Below are 22,308 nucleotides of genomic sequence, written 5' to 3'. Positions count from 1 at the left end.
AAACTGATCTCCCCCTTTTAAAATTTGCCATACAGCTTTTGATTACTATCTGAATTTAATTATAACAGTACTACTGTTTGTGAAGCCAAATTCTCAAAGATAGATAAAAGGCATTAAATAAAACCACGTTTACGTTAAAAAAAAATCAGTCAATCCAGGCCCCAGCTGGAGAGAAATTTTTGAATGGAGGACTCTCCTAGCAAGCCCCGAAGCAGCACCCTCCCGACCCGGTGCTGCTGTGAACTTCATCCCAAGGGATGAAGGCTTTGCTTCGGCTCACAGAGTCAAATTATAACCAGCTCCCAGGGCCAGTGCTGCACCCCGGGGAGGCTGGAAGTGGAATCGCCTCTGTAGAGACTCTCAACACAGCAGACAAGGTTGGGGAGAAAGGAGGCATTTGACACAGGAGAGGAAATTAATTGCGGGCAAGATGCTGACCCCAGAAATCAGGAGAAACCCCTCCTCTGTCTGGGGACACGTGGCCCTGCCTCTGGGGACACCCCAGTGACCACGGTGCTCAGAGCGGGCTTCTGCAGCAGGTGCCTGGCAGCGGCGGGGCCTGGTTTGCTGGGCTCCCCTCCCAGAGCCTGTGTGCCATCTCATGATCCGGCAGAGCCACCCCAGATGGGAAAGGCCACCTGGCTGCCCACTCCTTGCTGATACTTGGCCCCACACCTGCAAACCCCTGACACTTCGGCTGGCATTTGTTTTTTTTCACACTAACAACCTCCTGCTTCCTAATTCAGGAAGCATCTTGAGCCCCCACTGCATACACACCTGGCCTAACTCCTGGGAGGTGGAGCAGTAAACCCAAGGGCCCCTGACTGCGGGAGCCCGGAGCTCAGTGTTCCTCTATGGGTTCCCCCAAAGGGGTCCCGGGTGGCCTGGAATTAACAGAGGGGAGCTAAGGGGAGTGAATGCCAGAGGGAGAGGACCTGAAGGAGACCTGGAAGGCTTCCTGGAGGAGGTGTGCTAGAGCTGGGCAAAAGCAGCAGTGGACATTAGATGGGAAAGCAGCAGTGGGCATTAGATGGGAAAGCAGCAGTGGACATTAGATGGGAAAGCAGGAGTGGACATTAGATGGGAAAGCAGCAGTGGGCATTAGATGGGAAAGCAGGAGTGGGCATTAGATGGGAAAGCAGCAGTGGACATTAGATGGGAAAGCAGCAGCGGGCATTAGATGGGAAAGCAGCAGTGGACATTAGATGGGAAAGCAGGAGTGGCACATGGGGTGGAGGAAACAGCCAGTGCAAAGACTTGGCGGCACGAGAGCCCCAGAAACTTCCATCCCTGGCTGCCTCCTCACATTTATTCACAGCGTTCACTGCAGCTGCTGCTGCTCTGGGTCCCCGTGTCTCAGGCTCTGTCCCTGGGCACTGCAGAGACCAAGCCCCCAACTCAGCACCACCCCCACAACCAGCAAGCCCCCACTTAGCATGCCCTACACTCAGCACCGCCCCCACTCAGCGCCCCCCAGCACATCCCACTCAGCACGCCCCACTCAGCGCCCCCCAACTCAGCATACCCACCCATTTAGCAACCCCCACTCAGCATGCCCCCACTCAACACGCCCCCACTCAGCACCCACTTACTTCGGAGGCCCTGGGACAGGTGTGCGCTGCTGCCCACTGATACAGGCAGGGAACACTTCTGGCACATGCATTCCTTCCCGTTGAAGGTCACTCGGTCCCCGGGGGGGAAGGGCAGCCTGAAACAAGAGAGCTCGTTACCAGCCAGGCCCACCTTCCGGCTCCTCTCTGGGGGAGCCCTGTCCCAGCGCAGGAGACCAGGGCCAACGTCTCCCCAGGATCTCACAAAAGTACCACTCACAGGCTGAGGAAATGCAGGGCCTCTCCACCCAGGCACTGCTGCGTCCCCGCAATAGGACCTCAGGTAGTCATCGACATCTGAGCCTCAGTTTCCTCATCTGTACCAACAGGCAGAATCATAGCACCTAAGGTGGTGGTGAGGACCAGCTGAGGGCCAGCCCAGTGCTTGGCACACGGCAACATGCCAGGCTGCCTGGGCGGCCCCTCCAGCCCACCCTGCCTTCCCAGTCACATGGGATGCTTTCTTCATATCAGCTCAGCAGCAAGCGCAGCAGCTATGTACACTGGGCATCTCCTGTGTGCCCAGGGTCCACTACTGTGATAGGTGCCCTATAGGCATGCCTCATGAATAACCCCACGCCATTCAACCTAGTTGGTTTTTGCTTCATGTTTTCTCTATAGGTGAGAAACTGGACTTCAGAGAGGATATGTAACTTTTCCAAGGACACATGGATACGAGTCAGAACCAGAATCAAACCAAGACCTGTCTGGCTTCAAAGTTCCACGATTTAACTACCTGGGCCTCTAAAAGGGCAGTGTCTATAAAAGCACACCTCATAGACAGGAAGATGCTGAACAATCGGATCCTGTCTTTATTTAAAATTCTGCCATTTTGCTCTAAATGGATTTTTTGCATTTATTTCAATTTTTTAAAATATCGCATTAAAATATCATTTACTTGACTACTGAGTTTTTTGGCACCCCCTTAAAGTCCGCCTCCGCAGCAAGTGCCTGGAGCGAGGCCAGGTGAGGGACCGCAGAGAGCCGGCCCATCCTCCTGCAGCCCGGGGATGTCTTTGGAGACTGAGGGATGGCTCAAGTAGCTGCATCTAGCAAGCTAAGGCCAGGCCACCTGCAGACAGGGCCAGAAGCACAGCCTGAGAATGCTGCCATGTCTGCCCTCGACACCTGCTGCCATCAAGCTCCCAGCAGCCACCGGGCCACTTTCCTTCCCCATCTGAGCCTGGCCAGAGAACCAGGTGCTTTTCAGGCAGAAGCCCGTGGAAGTGTCAGACCACGGGTGCCCCTTAAATCCCCTGTGTGGCCAGGCGCAGTGGCTCACACTTGTAATCCCAGCACTTTGGGAGGCTGAGGTGGGAGGATCACTTGAGGTCAGGAGATTGAGACCAGCCTGGCCAGTGTGGTGAAATCCCGTCTCTACTAAAAACACAAAAATTAGCCATGCGTGGTGGTGCGCACTTGTAATGCCAGCTACTTGAGAGGGTAAGGCAGGACAATCGCTTGAACCGGGAGGTGGAGGTTGCAGTGAGCCGAGATTGCACCACTGCACTCCAGCCTGGGCGAAAGAGTGAGACTCATACCAAAAAAAAAAAAAGCCCCTGCTCAAACACCTTTGTTGGGTTCTGTCTGTCTTCTTCAGGGAGGAGACAATGGATTCATTGCTGAATGAATGAATGGGTGAATAAGTGAAGGACTGAAGCTCTCCTAGGGGACCATGCTTGGTCTACTCTCTCCTGCCAAGTCCCTGCCTGGCATCCCACCAGGGCCTGCCAGATGGAGCTCCCTGAAGCTGGAGACCACCGTGCCTTCCCCTGCTGAAGGCCTGCCAGAGCACCCACCTGTGGGGCTGGCATCCAGTACCCTCGGTCCATGCAGCAGGTGTGTTCCTGGGTTCCCACTGGGCCAGTACCTTCTGGGGATCCAGGACAAATACAGGCTGAGCTGAACCCAGGGCCCTCTCCCCACATCCGCTGCCCAGGAGCCTGCATGGCTGTCCCATGCCCGTGTTGCCACCGTGTGAATGCTGTGGTCTGCTGCCGCCTGGGTCTCCGTGCCTTGCACCCTCCCTGTCATGGGGGATCTTGAGACAGAGTGGGAGCCCCTCCCCATCCCTGGATGTGCTTGGAGCGAATCTCTGGCTGTTTAACCTGGAACAAGCTACTCAGCCTCTCTGAAACACTTCCCACCTATAAAGTAGGACTGAGAATGCCTGCATTCCAGGTTTGTATTCATACATTCATTCGCCCACAGGACATCCTGCCTAGGAAGCTCTGGATTATTGCCTGGACCTGGGAGGGGCTGACTCAATGGCAGCTATGATTGTATTTCCTCAACTTTATTGAGGTACCTTGTGACAAATGTACACACCCATATAACTGCCACCACCACAGTCATGATATGGAACATTCTTTCCACTGCAAAAAGCCCCCTGTGGCTGTCTACAATCATGCTGCTCACGACCTCTGGCCCCAGGCACCGTGATCATCATTGTCACCATGGCCCCAGACACTGTGATTGTCACTGTCACCGTGCATTAGATTTGTCTTTTTTTTTTTTTTTTGCGGGATCACAGAGCACGTAGTCTTTGGTGTTTTGTCAGCCTCGCGTTTTTGAGGTCTACTCATGTTATTGCCAATATCGATCCTTTGTTCCTTTGAGGACGGAGCAGTGTCCATCCCATGGATAAATCACAACAGCCATTCCATGCAACTGCTGTGGGCTTCTGGGCTGTTTCCAGTTTGGGGCTGTTACAAATAAAGCTGTTAAGCACGGTTGCCAACCAGCCTCTCCGCGGACACAAGCTTTCCTTTTGGGTGAATACAGAAGATGGATTTTCTGATCATATACTAAGTGTGTGTTTAACTTTATCAGAAACTGACAAGCCGGTTTCCATGGCCGCTGTGCCATTCTGCATTCACAACGGCACTGGAGGGACACTCCTCTGGCTTCACATCCTCACCAGGACTTGCCATGGTCCATCTTTTCAGTTTCAGTCGTTCTCATGGAGGCGTAACGGCATTTCTTTGTAGTTTTCATTTGCATACCCCTGTGACTAATGATGGTAAACACTGTTTCATGTATGCTGTTGGTCATTTGTGTGTATATATATTACATATATAATTATATATCATATATAAAATTACATATATAATTATATGTCATACATAAAACTACATATATAATTATGTCATACATAAAACTACATATATAATTATATGTCATATATAAAACTACATATATAATTATATGTCATATATAAAACTACATATATAATTATATGTGATATATAAAACTACATATATAATTATATGTCATATATAAAACTACATATATAATTATATGTCATATATAAAACTACATATATAATTATATGTCATATATAAAACTACATATATAATTATATGTTATATATAAAACTACATATATAATTATATGTTATATATAAAACTACATATATAATTATATGTTATATATAAAATTATATATATAATTATATGTTATATATAAAATTATATATAATTATATGTTATATATAAAATTATATATATAATTATGTTATATATAAAATTATATATATATAATTATGTTATATATAAAATTATATATATAATTATATGTTATATATAAAATTATATATAATTATATGTTATATATAAAATTATATATATAATTATATGTTATATATAAAATTATATATATAATTATATGTTATATATAAAATTATATATATATAATTATATGTTATATAAAAATTATATATATAATTATATATTATATAAAAATTATATATAATTATATATTATATAATATACATAATATAATTATATAATATACTATATATTATATTAATATGTATTATATATTTATTATGCATTTATATATTAATAATTATATAATTAATATATAATATATATTATATAATATATTATATAAATAATATATTATATATACAATATATATAATATATAATATATTATATATAATATATTGTTATAATATATAATGTATATTATAATATATAATACATATTATAATATGGAATACATATTTATATTATATTATAATATATAATATAATATAATATATATATATTTTTTGAGACAGAGTCTTGCTCTGTCACCCAGGCTGGAGTGCACTGGCACAATCTTGGCTCACTGCAACCTCTGCCTCCTGGGTTCAAGTCATCCTCCTGCCTCAGCCTCCTGAGTAGCTGAGATTACAGGTGCCTGCCACTACACCTGGCTAATTTTTATATTTTCAGTAGAGATGGGGTTTCACCATATTAGCCGGGCTGGTCTCAAACTCCTGACCTCAAGCAATCTGCCCACCTCAGCCTCTCAAAGTGCTGGGATTACAGGCATGAGTCACCACACCTGGCCCATTTGTATATGTTCTTTAGTGAAGTGTGAAAGACAATAGAATCTCAGGACCCCAAACTCACTATGCCAAAGGGAAAGTTAAGCTGGGAACGGAGTCATGCAAAAACTGCTTTCCTTTTGTTTCCAGAGAACTGTAGTTTCACAACCCCATGTCACATGTAAAATGTAAAACAGAATGGCGTATGACAAATGTAAAATGTAGATTTACAGAGGGTTAGTCTTAACTGTTTCCTGGACTCCCTCTTTTCACATGTAAAACATAGATTTACTGAGGCTCTGATTAGCATATGAGATGTAACTATAAAGACTGTAGCTATCTGCCTCATGGTCCTCCTCCTCCTCCCCTTTTTTCTCTCCTTCTTGCTCTTTCCCCCTTAAACACTGAAGTGTCCCAAACCCCCTTTGGAAAAAGCACAGCTCACAAGTGCTCCTGTGGCTTGCGTTTGACCCCAGGCACATCCTCAACCTTGGCTAAATAAACCTCTGTTGATTGAGCCCTGCCTCAATCTCTTTTTGGTTTATAGTCGTCTCTATTAAACTCTTTTGCCCATTTTTTTAAAAGTTTTTTTGAGATGGAGTATCCCTCTGTCACCCAGGCTGGAGTGCAGTGGCGTGATCTCGGCTCACTGCAACCTCCACTTCCTGGGTTCAAGTGATTCTCCTGCTCGGCTTTCCAAGTAGCTGGGATTACAGGCGCCCACCACCACGCCTGGCTAATTTTTGTATTTTTAGTAGAGACAGGGTTTCACCATGTTGGCCAGGCTGGTCTCAAACTCCTGACCTCAAGTGATCTACCCGGCTCAGCCTCCCAAAGTGCTGGGATTACAGGCGTGAGCCACCGCACCCAGTCTCTTTTGCCCATTTTTAACAGTATTTTTGGTCTTCTTATTATTGAGTTGTGAATAATCAATATTTTGTAAATAATATTGTGTAGAGCAGTGCTTCATCGGACACAGGTGTGAGGGTGCACCCTTGAACTCATATCTAACATGGCACTCTCTGCCAGCTGATGGCTTGCTTTTGCAGTTTCTCATTTTGCGTTTCCTTCAGCCCACAAAACTTCCTGTAAGTTTATTTTGGTGCAGATTGGCTGGCAGCAAATTCTCTTAGCTTTGCGTGTCTAAAAAAGTCTTTATAGTGCCTTCGTTTCTCAGTAACAGTTTTGACACTTTATTCACATACAATGTAATGTACAATCCAGCAGCTTTTAGCATATTCAGAGTTGTGCAACTATCACCATAATCAATTTTAGAACAATCTTATCACCCACAAAAGAAATCCCATACCCTTTAGCAGTCTTGCCTTTATTTTTGGAAGTTTTTTGTGCTTAGTCTAGAATTATTTGATATTTTTCTCAGCATTTAAGAAATGTTGTTCTATTGTCTTCTAGCATACATAGTTTCTGATGAGAAGTCTGGAGTCATACATTTGTTCCTCTGTAAATAATTTTTTTTCGTCTGGCTGCTTTTAAGATTTCTTTTTAGCACTGGTTTTTAGCAATTTGATTAGGATAGATTTGGTAGATTCTGATGTGTTTATAGTTTTCACCAAATTTGCAAAATGTTCAGCAATTACTCCCTTAAACACTTTTTGGTCTCCCTTATCCACCTAGATAGAGAAATAGACCTACATCCACAGATCCCTGAGGTGCTTTTCGTGTTTTTCAGTTTTTTTGTCTCTCTGCTTAAGTTTGAATTCTTTCTAATGCTGTGTCTTCAAGTTTACTGATATTTTCTTCCAAAATACCCAATCTACTGCTAATTCTTTTCATGAGATTTTCCACTTCGGCCATTGTATTTTTCATTTCTACAAGTACCAGTGGTTTCTTTTTATATCTTCCATAACTCTCCTATTATGTTCATATTTCCTTAAAATACTTAAACGTATTTACAGTAGCTATTTTAAAGTCATTATTTGCTCATTTCACCATTCCTGTCATTTCTGGGCCTATTGCTGCAGCAGGACAAGCCACAGACAAAACTCCTCAAACACCGAGTTAAAGAAGGAAGGGCTTTATTCAGCCAGGAGCTTCGGCAAGACTCACGTCTCCAACAACTGAGCTCTCCAAGTGAGCAATTCCTGTCCCTTTTAAGGGCTCACAACTCTAAGGGGGTCTGCATGAGAGGGTCGTGATCGATTGAGCAAGCAGGGTGTACGTGACTGGGGGCTGCATGCACCGGTAATCAGACAGGAACAGAACAGGACAGGGATTTTCACAGTGCTTTTCTATACAGTGTCTGGAATCTACATAACATAACCGATTAGGTCAGGGGTCGATCTTTAACTACCAGGCCCAGGGCACGGCGCCGGGCTGTCTGCCTGTGGATTTCATTTCTGCCTTTTAGGTTTTACTTCTTTCTTTGGAGGCAGAAATTGGGCATAAGACAATATGAGGGGTGGTCTCCTCCCTTATTGCTACTGACTTTTCTTCTGGCTTTGGGTCACATTTTCTAGTTTCCTTTTATTAGGTTGCTGTTTTTTACTATTACTTTTAATGACAAAACCCACAATTACTTTTGCAACAACCTAATACAACTAGTAATTCCTTCCCTCCCTCCCTCCCTTTCTTCCTTTCCTCCGTTTCTTTCCCTTCCTTTCCCTCCCTCCTTCCCTCCCTCCCTTCTTTCTTTCTTTTTCTTTCTTTCTCTCTCTCCCCCTACTTCTTTCCTTCCTTCCTTCCCTCCCTCCCTCCCTCCTTCTTTCTTCCTTCCTTCCTTTTCTTTCTTTCTTTTTCTTTCTTCTTTCCTTTTCTTTCTTTTCTTTCTACAGGATCTTGCTCTGTTACCCAGGCTGGAGAGCAGTGGTGCAATCATAGCTCACTGCAGCCTCAAAATCCTGGGCCCAAGCAATCCTCCCATCTCAGCCTCTCACATAGCTGGGACTACAGGCATGCACCCCAATGCCAGACTAATTTTTAAATTTTTTGTAGAGACAGGGTCTTGCTGTGTCACGCAGGCTGATCTTGAACTCCCAGCCTCAAGTGATCCTCGCACCTCGGCCTCCCAAAGTGGAGGGATTGTAGGCATGAGCTGCTGTGCCCAGCCATCACCAGCAAGTTTTGACTGGACACTGAACACTTATAAATTTTATGTTGTTGAATGCTGGATTTTTAAAAATCTTCTTGTGAAAAGTGTTGGGCTTTGCTCTGGCAGACAGTTTATTTGCAGATCGGCATGATCTTTTTTAAAAAATAATTAATTAAAAAATAGAGATGGGGTCTCTTTATGTTTCCCAAGCTGGTCTCCAATTCCTGGTCTCAAGCGATCCTCCTACCTTGGCCTCCCGAGGTGCTGGATTACAGGTGTGAGCCTCCGTGCCCACCCAGCATGATCTTCCTGAGGCTCGTTTTGTGCTTTGGTAGAGCAGGTTCACTGTAGCCTTTCCTCTAGGGCTGTTTTGTCTTCTGAATGAGACGCGACCTTTTGGCGTCCACACTGCATGCCCTGGGGTTCAACGAGGAATCTCCGCCCGGGACAGGACTCAGATGTTTCCCAAATCCAGGAATTGTTTCGCTCGCAGCAACCTGGTCATTCTCTGCCCCACTGTGTGAAATTCCTCTACGACTACAGGGCTTCATACTTGGTCAAAGACTCCAAGGTACCCGTGCAGATCGGCGCTCTTGCTGTGTGGTGCCCCTGCCCCTCTGGTATTCTGCCCAACATGTTCCAGCCGTGCCTGCCTTTCTAGTCACTGTCTCCTGCCTCAGGACGATGCCACGCTCCCCTTGGGTCTCTCCCCCAACCCCACGCTATCCTTCCGGAAACTGCCTCCAGGAAGGAAGCTGGGGCAATCACAGGCCTCGCCTCGCTTAACTTGTTCCTTTCTCTTAGTTCTGAGCTCCAGAGTCTGGAAATGGTTGTTTCATACATTTTGTCCAGTTTCCTAGCTGTTGATGGTGGCTGGACAAGTCCAGCTCCAGTGACTCCAATGCGACCAGGGCTGTCTGTTATTATTTTTTAAAATAATGGATTAACCAGAGGCGATCTTTCAAACCAACTGTGAGATGTCAACCCTCATCTCTAAGCCACGTACACAAAAATCAAACATTCAGATAATCCCTGGGAGGGAGAGGTCTGACCCAGGTCACGCTATGATGACACAGAGTGACTCTCCCTAGACATACTCCTTGTCATCGTCACCTCCTGTCCTTAGCATCCTCTGACAAAGGTTCCATTTCTGTCTCCGGCACATGCTGTAACCACAGGGAACTGCTTTGGAAACAACATTGAAAACGTCCCCTGCAAACAGGGTGTGGTGAGACAGGGAGTACAGAACAGAAAATAAACTGTTTTTCATGTTTTTATTCTTTGTTTTCTAGAAACAGAACATTTCCTCTGGGAGGAACGAGTCAGGCGCTGGGGAGGGAAGGGGGAGGCAGGCACCACGTAGAAAGGCTCCTGCTCAGCCTCAGGAGGTGCAGGTGGAGAGCGGCCGGTGCAGTCTTGCTGCCGGGATGAGGACCCAGTCTCCGCAGCCAGCACTTGCTGCATGCTTGCTCTATGCCATGCACCAGACCCAAAGCGGGGCAGCCCACCCCTGCCCTCACGGAGCTCCCTGTGAGGAGGCCTCTGTATGCACCAAGACAGAAGGGTGCAGACTATGGGGCCTGGGACAGCCTCGCTGCAGGATGCAGAGGGTGGGTCACGGGAGGGAGCAGGAGGAAGAAGGGAAGGGAGGGAGGGAAGGAGAAAAGGCCCAGAGAGGCAGGGAAAGCAGAGGCCAGGTGCCCACTTACTCACCGGCAGACGGCACACACGAAGCAGTCGGGGTGGTAGGTCTTGCCCAGCGCCGACACCACCTCACCCTCAATGAACTGGTCGCAGCTGAAGCAGCGGGTGCCATAGAGCCTCTGGTAGTCCAGCGTGCAGATGTACTCGCCCTGCCGCACGAAGAAGCCGCCCTCGGCCAGGTCGCAGCCACATGCTGGGGGAGGACGGGCGAGGTGGCGTTAGCGGCAGAGGGGACCATCTCCACGTCCCTTAGGCCCGATGTGCACCCCCCTCCACACACACACCACCACCTGACACAGGCACTGAGGCCTCGGCACACACTTGGGGTGGGTTGCTCAACTCTCGGCGGGCCGGGCTCCTGGGACAGACTCCAGCTCTGGCCCCTGGCCTGGTGGTGAGTGGACTTTCCTTACAGAAGCTTGGGAAAGGGCACTGACCGGGACAAGAGCCAGGCTCTCTTGAGGGGCTGCCCAGCCTCCCACCCTCGCTAGAGTGCCCCCAGCCTCTGTGACCCCGCCAGGGATGGTCCCTGAGCCCCTCCTGTCCTCCAGTGGGCTGTTTCCAGCACTGGGCATACACATCAGGAAGGGGCTAACGCCTGATCACCTACTGTGTGCTAGACTCTGTGCTGGGGGCCGAAGGTTCCCAGGAGGACAGACCAGGTCCTTGTGGTCGGTGCCTCCAGCCCACCTCTAGGCTTCCCACCCCCTCCCCCACTCCTCTGGGTCTCCATGCCCTCATGGCCCTCGACGCCTGTCTCCCCACAGTGTGAACAAGGCCAGACCTGCAGGAGGAGAGAGCCTGTGGACTCCTGAAAGGGAAGCACTTTGTCTCTTTTCCCAACACACACCCGGCCCAGGAAGCTGAAGCCCTGGAGCTCCATGGAGGGCTGAGGGATCTCTGCCAGGTAGGGAAGGGAACACTCGCCCTCAGGACAACCTGCTGGTCACCACCAGCTCAGAGGCCCCGAGTCCATGTCCTGAGACCCGATTGCATTCCTCCCATAAGCTTCCCCTCCAGTGCCCAGGCGACGTGGAGGCCATGCATGGTTTCAGAGGGAGCAGCCCACAGCCTCCCCTGACCCGGCTGGCCCAGGCCCTCCCTGCTAGAGTCACAGAGGAACCCCCTGCAGCCCCAGCCCCTCTGGCCTGGTCAGTCCTGGGTCCTGCCTGCCAGGTCAATGCAGCTCACAGCCACCAAGGAAGGCCTTTGAGAAACCATGTAGCCCTCATATATTTTAAACCTGACATCTAAAAGTTTTCATCACAATGTTAATTGCTTGCAAAGGACGTCGTTTCTGCACATTGTGAATATGGGCACCTTTAAAGTTAACTGTTACATCATTCCTTTGAGGGCATCCAGTGAGATATCGAGGCCAAAGCAAGACCCTCAACATTTGCCTGCAAAACCCCCAACAGCGCTCTGGGAACAAACTGGCTGGAAGCACCAGAGTGGCTGGAAAGCCTGCATTCCAGGGTTTACTTGTCTCCATTTCTCCAAAGAGATGTTCGCTCTTCTGATATGGTGAGACATCAGCCGAGCAGCTTAGATTCCAGATGCCGGAGCTGCCAGGATTCGAATCCCAGCTCTACCCGTGTAGTGTGCTGTGTGTCCCTGGGCAAGTTCCTTAACCTCTCTGGGCCTCCTTGTCCTCATCTAGCACACAGAACCTACTTCAGAGGGGTACACGGCAGCACAGATGAGCATCCCGTGAGCCAGTGCGATGTGAGACCTGAGTCCTGCCTGGCTCAGTGTCGAGGCCCTGGCTGCTGCTCTAATGGCTGCTCCTAAGAGGCCCAAGGCCAGAGATGCTGATTCTGAATTCTGTCTCGAGGTAAAAATGAAAACCCAGAACGAAATCCAGTCTAGATGGTCTGGGAGGGATGAGGGCATGGTGTAAGATGCCTGCACTCGCTCCTCCTGGGCGTTCCGGGGTGTTTATGAGAAACAGCCAAGGACTCCCAGCATCAAAGGGAAGCTCCAGACAGGTGGGCCTCAGCCCTGGGCCAGGGCGCCCTTGCTCTGCACTCCATGCTCTGGCTCATGAAAATCCAGAAGGAAACCTGGGCTGAGGATGAAAATGCTTTGTCCGATCTTGCACCATAGCGTAGACCAAGCAAATGCATCCCAACTGGGGAGAAGCAGAGACTTGGGGGCCTCACTTTGGAGCATTATAGTATTCTGATATCAGCGCCACCTGCCCCAAGACAGTAGCTGGATGGTGACTGGGCTCACAGCACTCTTGGCTCTGGGATTTGTGTATTTCTCTATTCTTCTTAAAGACGTGACGGTGTGAGCTGTTCCTTGAAGGAGAAACATGTGGCAGTGGTGCTGGTGCCCCACTCCAGTGCTGTGAGTCCACTCCCGGGAGCACCAGGCAAGTGAGCACGTCCAGCCCCAGCCGTTATCTGGGAGGTTGCTGGCCAGATTCTAGCTGTCCTGAGTATGCCAAGGTCACCACAAGGTGGTTAAAACCCAGACCTCTGACTGGGCACGGTGGCTCACGCCCGTAATCCCAACACTTTGGGAGGCTGAAGCAGGCAGATCACGAGGTCAGGAGATCGAGACCATCCTGGCTAACATGATGAAACCCCGTCTCTACTAAAAATACAAAAAATTATCCGGGCGTGGTGGCGGGTGCCTGTAGTCCTGGCTACTCGGGAGGCTGAGGCAGGAGGATGGCATGAACCTGGGAGGCGGAGCTTGCAGTGATCCGAGATCGCGCCACTGCACTCCAGCCTGGGTGACAGAGTGAGACTCCATCTCAAAACAAAAAACAAAACAGCAACAACAAAAACCCCAGACCTCTGTCTGCTAAAAATAAAATGTTCAAGTTCCCTGGTCATTTTAGAAATCCTTATGGAGACAACACATTGTTCTTATATTGCATTTTACAATTTATCAAATTAGCACAGACACTGGCGGGAGGCAGGGCAGGTGGGGGTGATGGGAGCACCATCCTTTGGGCACACGCTGTGTTCATTTACGAGAAACAGGCAGGAGAGGGTGGCGGCCGGGGGGAAAAGATGAATCAACATCACTTTCTGGAATATCATTTGGCACTGACTCTAAGGAATGTGAAAACTTTTCCCGCCCTTTGACCCAGCAGTCCCTCTCCTGGGATTGTCCCAAGGAAATGACCATGACTGTCACAGAAATTCAGTTGCAACAATGTTCCCTGCATTATGGGTACAGTAAAATGTTGTAAATAGATGCCTGGGCTTTAGAGTCAGGCAGCCTGGGCTTGAGTCCTTGCTTCTTCCACTTACCAGCTGTGTGACCTTGACCAAGTTACTTACCCTCTCTGAACCTCAGAGTCCTCATGTGTAAAATAGAGTTAGCAGTACTGATCTTGCATGGTGGCTGTAAGAAATCAGTGAGATGAAGGCAGGGTGCGGTGGCTCACACCTGAAATACCAGCACTTTGGGAGGCTGAGGGGGGCGGATCACCTGAGGTCGGGAGTTCGAGACTAGCCTGACCGACATGGAGAAACCTCGACTCTACTAAAAATGCAAAACTAGCTGGGTGTGGTGGTGCATGCCTATAATCCCAGCTACTCGGGAGGCTGCGGCAGGAGAATCACTTGAACCCGGAAGGCGGAGGTTGCGGTGAGCCAAGATCGCACCACTGCACTCCAGCCTGGGCAACAAGAATGAAACTCCATCTCAGGAAAAAAAAAAAAAGAAAAAAAAAAAAGAAATCAATGAGATGAGGTCTAACAAGTTGATTAGCCCAGTGTCTGCCTGGAAATGATGTTGACATCCAACAGTGCAAGAGTGACGACTACATTTACTGTGGGGCATGCATTGGAAGGAGTTTGGGAGGATATTGACATGAATGTGAGGAATCTGCATGGTGAGGAAAGTGCCCACACACTAAATTGAAGCGAACGAATCAGGTACACGGCACGCCTTCACATTTTAAAGAGACTCAGACCAGGGGAAACCTGGGAGGAATATACACCCAGATGCGAACAGGGACCACCCAAGGTGCTGTCCACCCACTGCTATTTTTCTATATTGGTGAGTGGAAGACGGAGATGCCAATTCACATCAAAACACAAGAAAACAGAGAACCCCAGGGGCCTGAGTGAGCCTTAACCTGGGCGAGGGCTCCAGGGCTGGCCGGGCATCGCGGCTCCAAGTCTTGGCCCAGCCTGGCTCAGGATCCCCTTCTGTGAATAACAGGGGGATGAGGCAGACGTCATCTGAGATTCCTCCTGCCGGGACTTTCACAACTCTGCCATGTGATCTTGACACTCGTGCCCTGTGCGGCTTAGGCTGTGCGGAACAAGGAGTGCCCTGGGCCAGGGCCAAGGCCCACCTGTCTAGAGCTTCCCTTTGATGCTGGAGGCCCATGGCTGTTTCTCATAAACGCCTGGAACGCCCAGGAAGCACATGTGCAGGCATCTTGCACCAATCCTTCATTCCTCCCAGACCGCCTAGAACAGGCGGCTATTTATAGTCCCAGACGGATGCATCCTCAGGGACAACTCCACCTGCCTTACATGCGTAGCTCACGGGCTCTCCTCCCGGACACACGTCCTTCCCTCCCTGCCTGTTTTCTTGGCTCTTGCTAACACTGTGGACTTGCTCAGTTCCACTTCCAATAGGACCAGAAAATGCCTGCTTTCCCGAGGGCACACATGGGTGTGGCCTCATCTTTTCATCATTGCATTAACAACAGATCACAGTTAAAACATATTCCCAAAGCACAGAGCTCAGCCACCCTTTGAAGGCCAAGTAAAGCACATTTGTTTTTCCAGGCATTCTGTGCTATGCGTTTGACGTATTTATGTTCTGCATGTATTCCCATTTGTAGAGTAAGGACAGAGCCAGCTGGATCTCAAAGACATCCAGAATGAGACACCTTCACACCCCTCATCCCAGCCGCCATCGGCTCCAGCCTAGGTGCCTGCACCTGCCTCTAGCCTCCTCCTGACTCCCACCCTGGCCTCCCTGCACCAGCAAGCACCCAGAGATCCATGGAAACCTACAAGGATGGAGCAGGACCCTCCTCTGTGCTTCCTCGCTGGTGTCAAAGCCACGGTCTTTGCAGGGATGCAGAGGGTCTATCTCCCTAATCCCCTTGGTCATTCTGCTTCAGCCACATGGGCCTCCTGCTGTTCCCAAGCCTGCCTGCTTCCGGGTCTCTGCACTGGCTGTTCCCTCTGGTGGGAATGCTCTTCCCTCACTAACTTCCTCACCTCCTTCCACCAGGCTTTGCCCAAAGGTCACCTCCTCCGTGAGGCCCACCCTGACCACCCAGTTTGCATCTTTCCTTCCCTAGCAGGGCTCACTTTCTAGCACATGATGAAATTTGCTTATTTATTCTTTATCATGTTTATTATCTGTCTCCTTGCATTAGAACTGGTCCCCATCCCCATAACGGGACGTCTGTCTTGTTCATGGCTATCTCCCAAATACCCTGAACAGTGCCTGGCACATAGTAGGTGCTCAATAAATAGTCATTGAATGACTTTTCCTTAGAAAAACTGGGTTGAGACACCTGCCTAAGATCCACATGAGCTGTAGGTGGCAGAGGTGGAATTCGAATGCCCAAGCCTGGGGCAGCCACGGACAAGAGGATAATCATATGATTTCACAGATTTTCCCAGGTAAACTGAGGCACAAGTAAGTGCCTGGGTAGTGGGAACCCAACACAGTAGGAGTTCTTGAATTGTCTTCCCTGCTAACAGATCCTGCTTTGGCTCAACTGGTAATGTGCCCACCTGAGGACGGCCATGATTGGGCTAAGTCAGCCACGATCCCCCCGTTCCTCTTTGCCACTGGGGGTGAAAGTGTGACCGAGTTCTGGCCAATGAGTCATATGGGGAGTCTATGGGGACTTCAGGAAAGGGTTCTCCTCCCTAATGAGAGGGAGGGTTATGTGAGGAGAGAGGCTTTGCCTGTGCACATCTCCAGGCTGGATGCCATGTGGTGAGAACGTGATGTTGGAGCAACAGCAGCCATCTGAGACCATGAGGAGAGGCACTGCTGACACGCACAGGGTGCAGTGTGGGAGAGGGAACGTTTGGGCATCCATGATGACCCTGGTGAGTTGTTTAATTAGCCAGCCCTGGGGTAGGGGTGTGGGGCTACCTCCAGACTTCGTGTTAAGATGACAAATATCCATGTTGGATATTTATGAGTTGGGTCTTCTTTTTATTCATCCCAAAGCACCCTCAATGATTCATAAGCTGCACTCTCATGAGAGCCTGGAGAGAAGATTAATGCAAGACTGCAAGGTCCTCATGCTTAAACAAGTGCAGCTCATTTGAAAGCTTGCAGGAAATCGTAGTTACTCTGTGCCATTCTCCAGCACAGAGGCCACCCACTGAAGGCAGAGCTTTCCCAGGAGAAGGGGTGGTCACTGCCCTGGCTGCCACATCTGCAGGGCCAACAGGCCTGGCACAGGTGCCTGGCACAGAGTGAGACTCTAACTGGCTGTGGGTGGGTATGTGGTGGATTTTGGCACTGGGCCTGCCCTCAGACCCCTGCTACTGCTGGAGTCCATGGTCACTAATCATCTTGGGTGATGGAGTGTGAGTCCCCAGCCCTGGGTCAGCCTGCCATTGACACTGTCTCATCCCACCGCCTGTCGCTGGCGAGGAAGAGGTTATGGTTATTCCCACATCCACTGAAGGAGGCTGAAGTGGCCTGCCCAGGTGACAGAGGAGGGGGACCCGGGGCAGTTTCCACCAGCTATGAGTCCGCTGGGTCACAGGAGGTGATGAACTTGACTCGGGTCTGATGCATTTTGCTGCACGCCCAAGGTCTGTGCTTATGGAAATCCTTTCAAATAAAGTGCAAGCTTCCCCTTTGTCTTTTAAAATAGGCTTTTAAAAAGAGGCATCTAATGGATTTTGCTTTCCAGAAATGTGGCAAATGTATCTTTACGGAGAGCTGAAAAAATTGCACCAGCTAAATCCCACGATGCCCTGGAAAGCCCAAATGAAAAGCATGAAATCCACTAGCTGCAGGGAGAGAAAGGCCAGGGTGGAGGCCACCCCTTCTCCCAGGCAATCGCTCCGTGGCGCTGACACACCCCCTTCGCTTTGCAGCCTGGGCGGGGGATCTCGAGGCTCAGGAGGGCAGGTGGACCACTTGCTTGTTTTTGGAAATGTGGGAGGAGGGAGGCCGGCCACACTCACACCCACAGCTCGTGCACTCACTCTCAGAAAACAAATCCTTCCCCGCGTGTGCCGGAGAGCGTGCTGTTCACTTCATTGTTCTTCCAAAGTAGCCCCCAGAACTGCCATCCTGGGGGTGTCCCTGGGTCCCCCCATGAGGACTGGGCTTCACGCTACCTTTGTCAGGGCAGTGGTATTGGGGTACCTGGGATGCCAGGGTGCTATGGGGAGAATTCACTGAGGGCTGAGCCAGGCTGTGGATGTACAGGGAATCCCTGGATCCAGGTGATTCTTGGGGCATCAAGTGCCCCCAGTGATGTCCCTGATAGTTACCCATGTCCTTGGACAGAGTCTCAGCATCTCTGAAGGTCGGGGCTGGGGTCTGCCTCAGCCCAAGGGATTCAGGGCACTCCCACTCCTGCCAGAAATGGTGTAGCCCCCTTGGGGTCCCAGGGCCAGTGGAGAGCTGGCTGAGCTCAGCGTCTTCCCTAAGTCACCGACCCCCTGCAGGGCTCCAAGTGCCGCGCTGTGGACTCTGACCTCCTCCAGGGCCAGCAGCACCAGGGTTGGTTCTCAGATGGTCCCCTTTTAGCAGCAGAAGACTCTAGACCATTGGTTTTCAAGCTTCCTTTTCAAGCAACAGGACTCTACACACAGTCTTTAGACTGCGCCTGCAGACATGAACCGGACTAGTGGACAATGTCTGCACTCCGATGGGCAGCACTGGAGACAGCACCTGCTCCCCTCCTGCTCCCGCTCACACCCAGGAGACCCTCAAGGCGCCTCCACAGAAACCCAGGAGGGAAGACCCTGGCCCAGGGCTGCAGACACGCCTGGAATGCAAACCCTGGGCAAGCTCCTCGTGCTTCCAGACCTCAGTGTCCCTCTTTCTGAAACACAGTCACATGTCCCCCTGGGCTGCTGGTGTCGGGAGGATTGATTCCCTTCCGTCTGGAACAGCCTTGCTTCTGCCAGGCGGATTTCTACTCTCGAGGTTCTAGCCAGCACGCCACCTCCTCTGCGAAGTCCCTTCTGGAGTCTTCGAAATCCTTCCCTGTGGGCATCCCCCCTACACACACATACGTGGTTTTTACTATAAAAAGCCACCTTTTCAAATCGTATTGCACACCTTACCTAACATTATCTCCCTCAGCAGACAGCGAATGTGTCCATGCTAAAGCTTGTGCCTTCCTGGTCTTTAGAACATTCAAGAGCCTGGCGCACAGCAGGGCCTCCTAGAGCCTTTGTGGAGCGGATGAATGCAGCCCGCAGCCATTGGATGGGGGCCGTGCAACGCCTAATGAAAATCATCATGCTCAATTATCGGCTTGTGGCACATTTCCTAGTTTTGTTTGCCCAGAAAAAAGCAAACCGTCAGCGCACTAGGGTTCATCGAGGGTCGTTATGGTCAAGCGAGTGTGAATCTCCAAATGGCCCAGGGGGCCGTCATACCGAATCCGCAGAAGGCAGGCAGGCACGGGGCCGCACACCGCAGCAGGGATTTGCAGTGTCCTTAATGTGATTCCTTTAAAACTGCAAACTCCTCGGGTCGACATCCATCAAATTGGTTTGATTTGCACATCCCTTCCTCCCGTGCTATTTTTAATCTATTTTTAGAAAATTAGCAACGGCACATGCGTTATCTTTGTATAGGAAGGAGGAACAGGCTGGAGGGACACTCGGCATGGGCCATCTCCGTTGGCGGGGCCCGGTTGGCGGGGCCTCACGTGATTTTTTTTTGTTTTGCTTTTTTCTCATCTTTTCAGGATGATTGGAATTCAGTAGATTATTTACATTATTGTTTTATAGTCATAGAGAAATTGAAGTGATTTTAGTCTGGAGTAATGGTAGTATTCGCAGTGCTACTTCGGGTGGGGGTCCCCGCGTGCCTGGGATCCAGCAAAGGTCCCGCGTGTCCCCCACTATTGAGTTCATGCGGCTGACCATGACTGTTTATTTACCTGTGTGGCTACAGCGCTCAGGTGGCCACCTTCCTCTGGCCGCAGGACCAGAATTCTCTGAGGCTGGGTGCAGCCACACGAGGACACCCCTAGGGACCTGGACCCTCATCCCCTGACCCTCCCCACTCTGGCGATTTCTCCATCACACCCACAAGTGACAAGGCTATGTTGAAAAGATCCCACTCTCCTATGAAGATTCTGTATCTGGAGTGTTCTCCAGTATCCCAGGCCCAGGCAGAGCTTCCCAGGAAGCTTTGCGGGCCCAGGATCGCCGCTGGGAGGCCCGTTTCAGGGGCCACACTGCAGGGGACCGGGGGACACTCACCTTTACAGACGAAGCACTTGATGTGGAAGTACTTGTCCTGCACCCGCAGCACCTCGCCCTTGCACACATTTCCACACGTGTTGCACAGGATCGCCGTGCTGGGCGACTTCTCCAGCGGGCTGGGAGCAGCCTGGGGCTGCGACACTGTTGGGAAAGAGAGAAGAGCAGCGTTCAAGGGTGGATGTGTGAGGCACAAAGGTGAGCAAAGCAGGGGTGTGAGGATGCAGAGCTGACCCTCCCAGCGGGCCCCACACCCACCAGCACGAGCCGCACAGGGCATCGGGGTCGGTCTGTTGTCTCATTTTGCCTGGGGACCCACAGGAGTCAGATTATGCAGGGGTGAGGGGCCAGAGGGTGAAGGTCATCTGGTCAACCCCCAGTGTGGGCTCCTGTCTACAGCAGCCCCATGCAGGGAGGGGCCCGTGCTTCTCATCCACATGCACAACTGCGGCAATGAGGCCATCACCTCCCCACCTGGAAGATGGCCCAACCACTGCTGCCTTAACCTGGCACGACCTTACCCTCAGGGGTCTCAGGGACAAGGCACCCCTCTGTGAGCTCAGTAACCCTCAGCAGCAGGGACCAACATCCTCTCAGCAGCCACGGTCCTCAGGGGAGCTCACTTCCAATTTCCTCTGGGTCCTGGGACATGGAGCTGAATATTGCTGCAGTCCCCTTAAATCTCCCTTAAAGCCACCACAGCACAGGACATTTAAGGAGTGGATGGATGGACAGGTCAGGATGGATGGTCACAGGGCCTGACTGTGGGGCTCCCGGGGACCAGGCAGGGGGACACACTCCTCATCCCCATCTTCACAAAGCATCTGCAGAGACCAGCGCCCAGGACAGAGGGCCACGGCCCAGAAGCCTCGGGTCTGCCCTTTGAGGGGCTCCCAGTGGGCATTAGGGATGGCCAGGTGAGCAACAGTGACCACCAGGTGGCCGACCTGGCATCGCTTTGAAGCTTGAGGAGGAGTTGGTAGATGGAGGTGCAGGATCTGGATGTGGAGCTCTGCCAGGCACAGAGCCAGCCACACAGGACCCAGGCAGGACCCAGCTGCCCGGACAAGTGGAGGCAAGTGCTGGCCTGCGAGAGTGAATCAGCATGGGGACTGAAGGCTCAGACCCCAGGGCAGGCACAGGTGGCAGGCAGGAGGTTCTGTGTCTAGTGCTGCAGTCGGCAGAACAATGCTCCCAAGATGTCCCCTTTCTAATCCCCGGAACCTGTGCATATGCTTTCTGACATGGCCAGAGGGGCTTGCAGGTGTGACTAAGTTAAGGGCTTCGATGGGATATGATCTGATTATCTAGCTGAGCCCAACATCATCACAGGGGCCTTAAAATCAGATCATTATGCGGCTGTGGCCAGAGGGAGGCGTGACTGTGGAAGAAGGTCAGGGAGATGACACATTGCTGGCTTTGAAGGCAGAGGAAGGGGCCACAAGCCAAGGAATGTGGGAGCCTTGGGAAGCTAGAAAAGGCAAGGAAAGGATTCTCTTCCAGAGTCCTCAGAAGAAACCAGCCCTTCTCACACCTTGATTTTAGCCCAGCAAGACCTGGTGGGCACCGTGACCTCTGCAACTGGAAGCTAATAAACTTGTGTTGTATTCAGTTTGTGGTCACTTGTTACAGAAGCCAGGGAAGATAATGCAGTGGTCAACCTGTCAGATAGGTGGGGGACACAGGGGCTGAGGCACCAAGCCCCTCCCCTCTGCCTTCTGCCAGCCACTCCTTGTTTGGGAGTGAGAGCCACCAACAGCAAGGACCACCCCAGTGCAGCAGCCCAGGGCGGGCTTTCACTCGGCTAGGGCTGCGCCCCATGCCTTCTGCTCATGCCAAGTTCACCCCGAACGATCTCATTGACAGACTGAACACACAGACAATGGCCGGGCCCAGAGAAAGGCAGAGCTCAGACAACACCTGCAGCTGCCGGCCCAGGAGTCAAGTCCGGCCACGGTACCCAGCCGGGAAGCCAGCTGCATGGCAGACTCGCAGGGAGGCGACTACTCTCCCTCGACAACCAGGAGGTTAAACAATAACTCGGTCCCACATGGCCAGGACTTGACTCACAACTGGCAGCCGTCCTAATTCGTGCCCCCGCTTTCCAGTTACGATCATTTGGAGAAAGCCAAATACATCCCTAACCAATCACACAGGACGCCCCCCTTCTGGGAGCCGCCTCCAGTCCCCTGAGGCCAACAGCCTCCAT

The 22,308-nt window shown here is 50.5% G+C and overlaps 1 protein-coding gene across 11 annotated transcripts in view; it reads right to left on the bottom strand.

Annotated features, from left to right (window-relative positions):
* ABLIM2 (actin binding LIM protein family member 2) overlaps window positions 1-22,308 on the bottom strand; it is a 202,508-nt gene that overhangs the window by 129,963 nt on the left and 50,237 nt on the right. For all 11 annotated transcript variants that reach the window (XR_010133322.1, XR_010133320.1, XR_010133313.1 and 8 more), the window contains exons 2-4: window positions 20,100-20,243; window positions 10,690-10,873; window positions 1,593-1,708 (exon numbers count right to left, since the gene is read on the bottom strand). Coding sequence is in view for 1 of the 11 variants with exons in the window: in XM_031010278.3 (XP_030866138.2) it covers window positions 1,593-1,708; window positions 10,690-10,873; window positions 20,100-20,243 (444 nt within the window). In the remaining 10 variants the exon portion in view is untranslated. The remainder of the gene's footprint in view (window positions 1-1,592; window positions 1,709-10,689; window positions 10,874-20,099; window positions 20,244-22,308) is intronic.

Source organism: Gorilla gorilla, chromosome 3 (genome assembly GCF_029281585.2).
Source record: "Gorilla gorilla gorilla isolate KB3781 chromosome 3, NHGRI_mGorGor1-v2.1_pri, whole genome shotgun sequence".
Taxonomy (NCBI): domain Eukaryota; kingdom Metazoa; phylum Chordata; class Mammalia; order Primates; family Hominidae; genus Gorilla; species Gorilla gorilla.
Note: the sequence above shows the minus strand (reverse complement) of the source record. Positions and strands in the feature narration are given on the sequence as shown.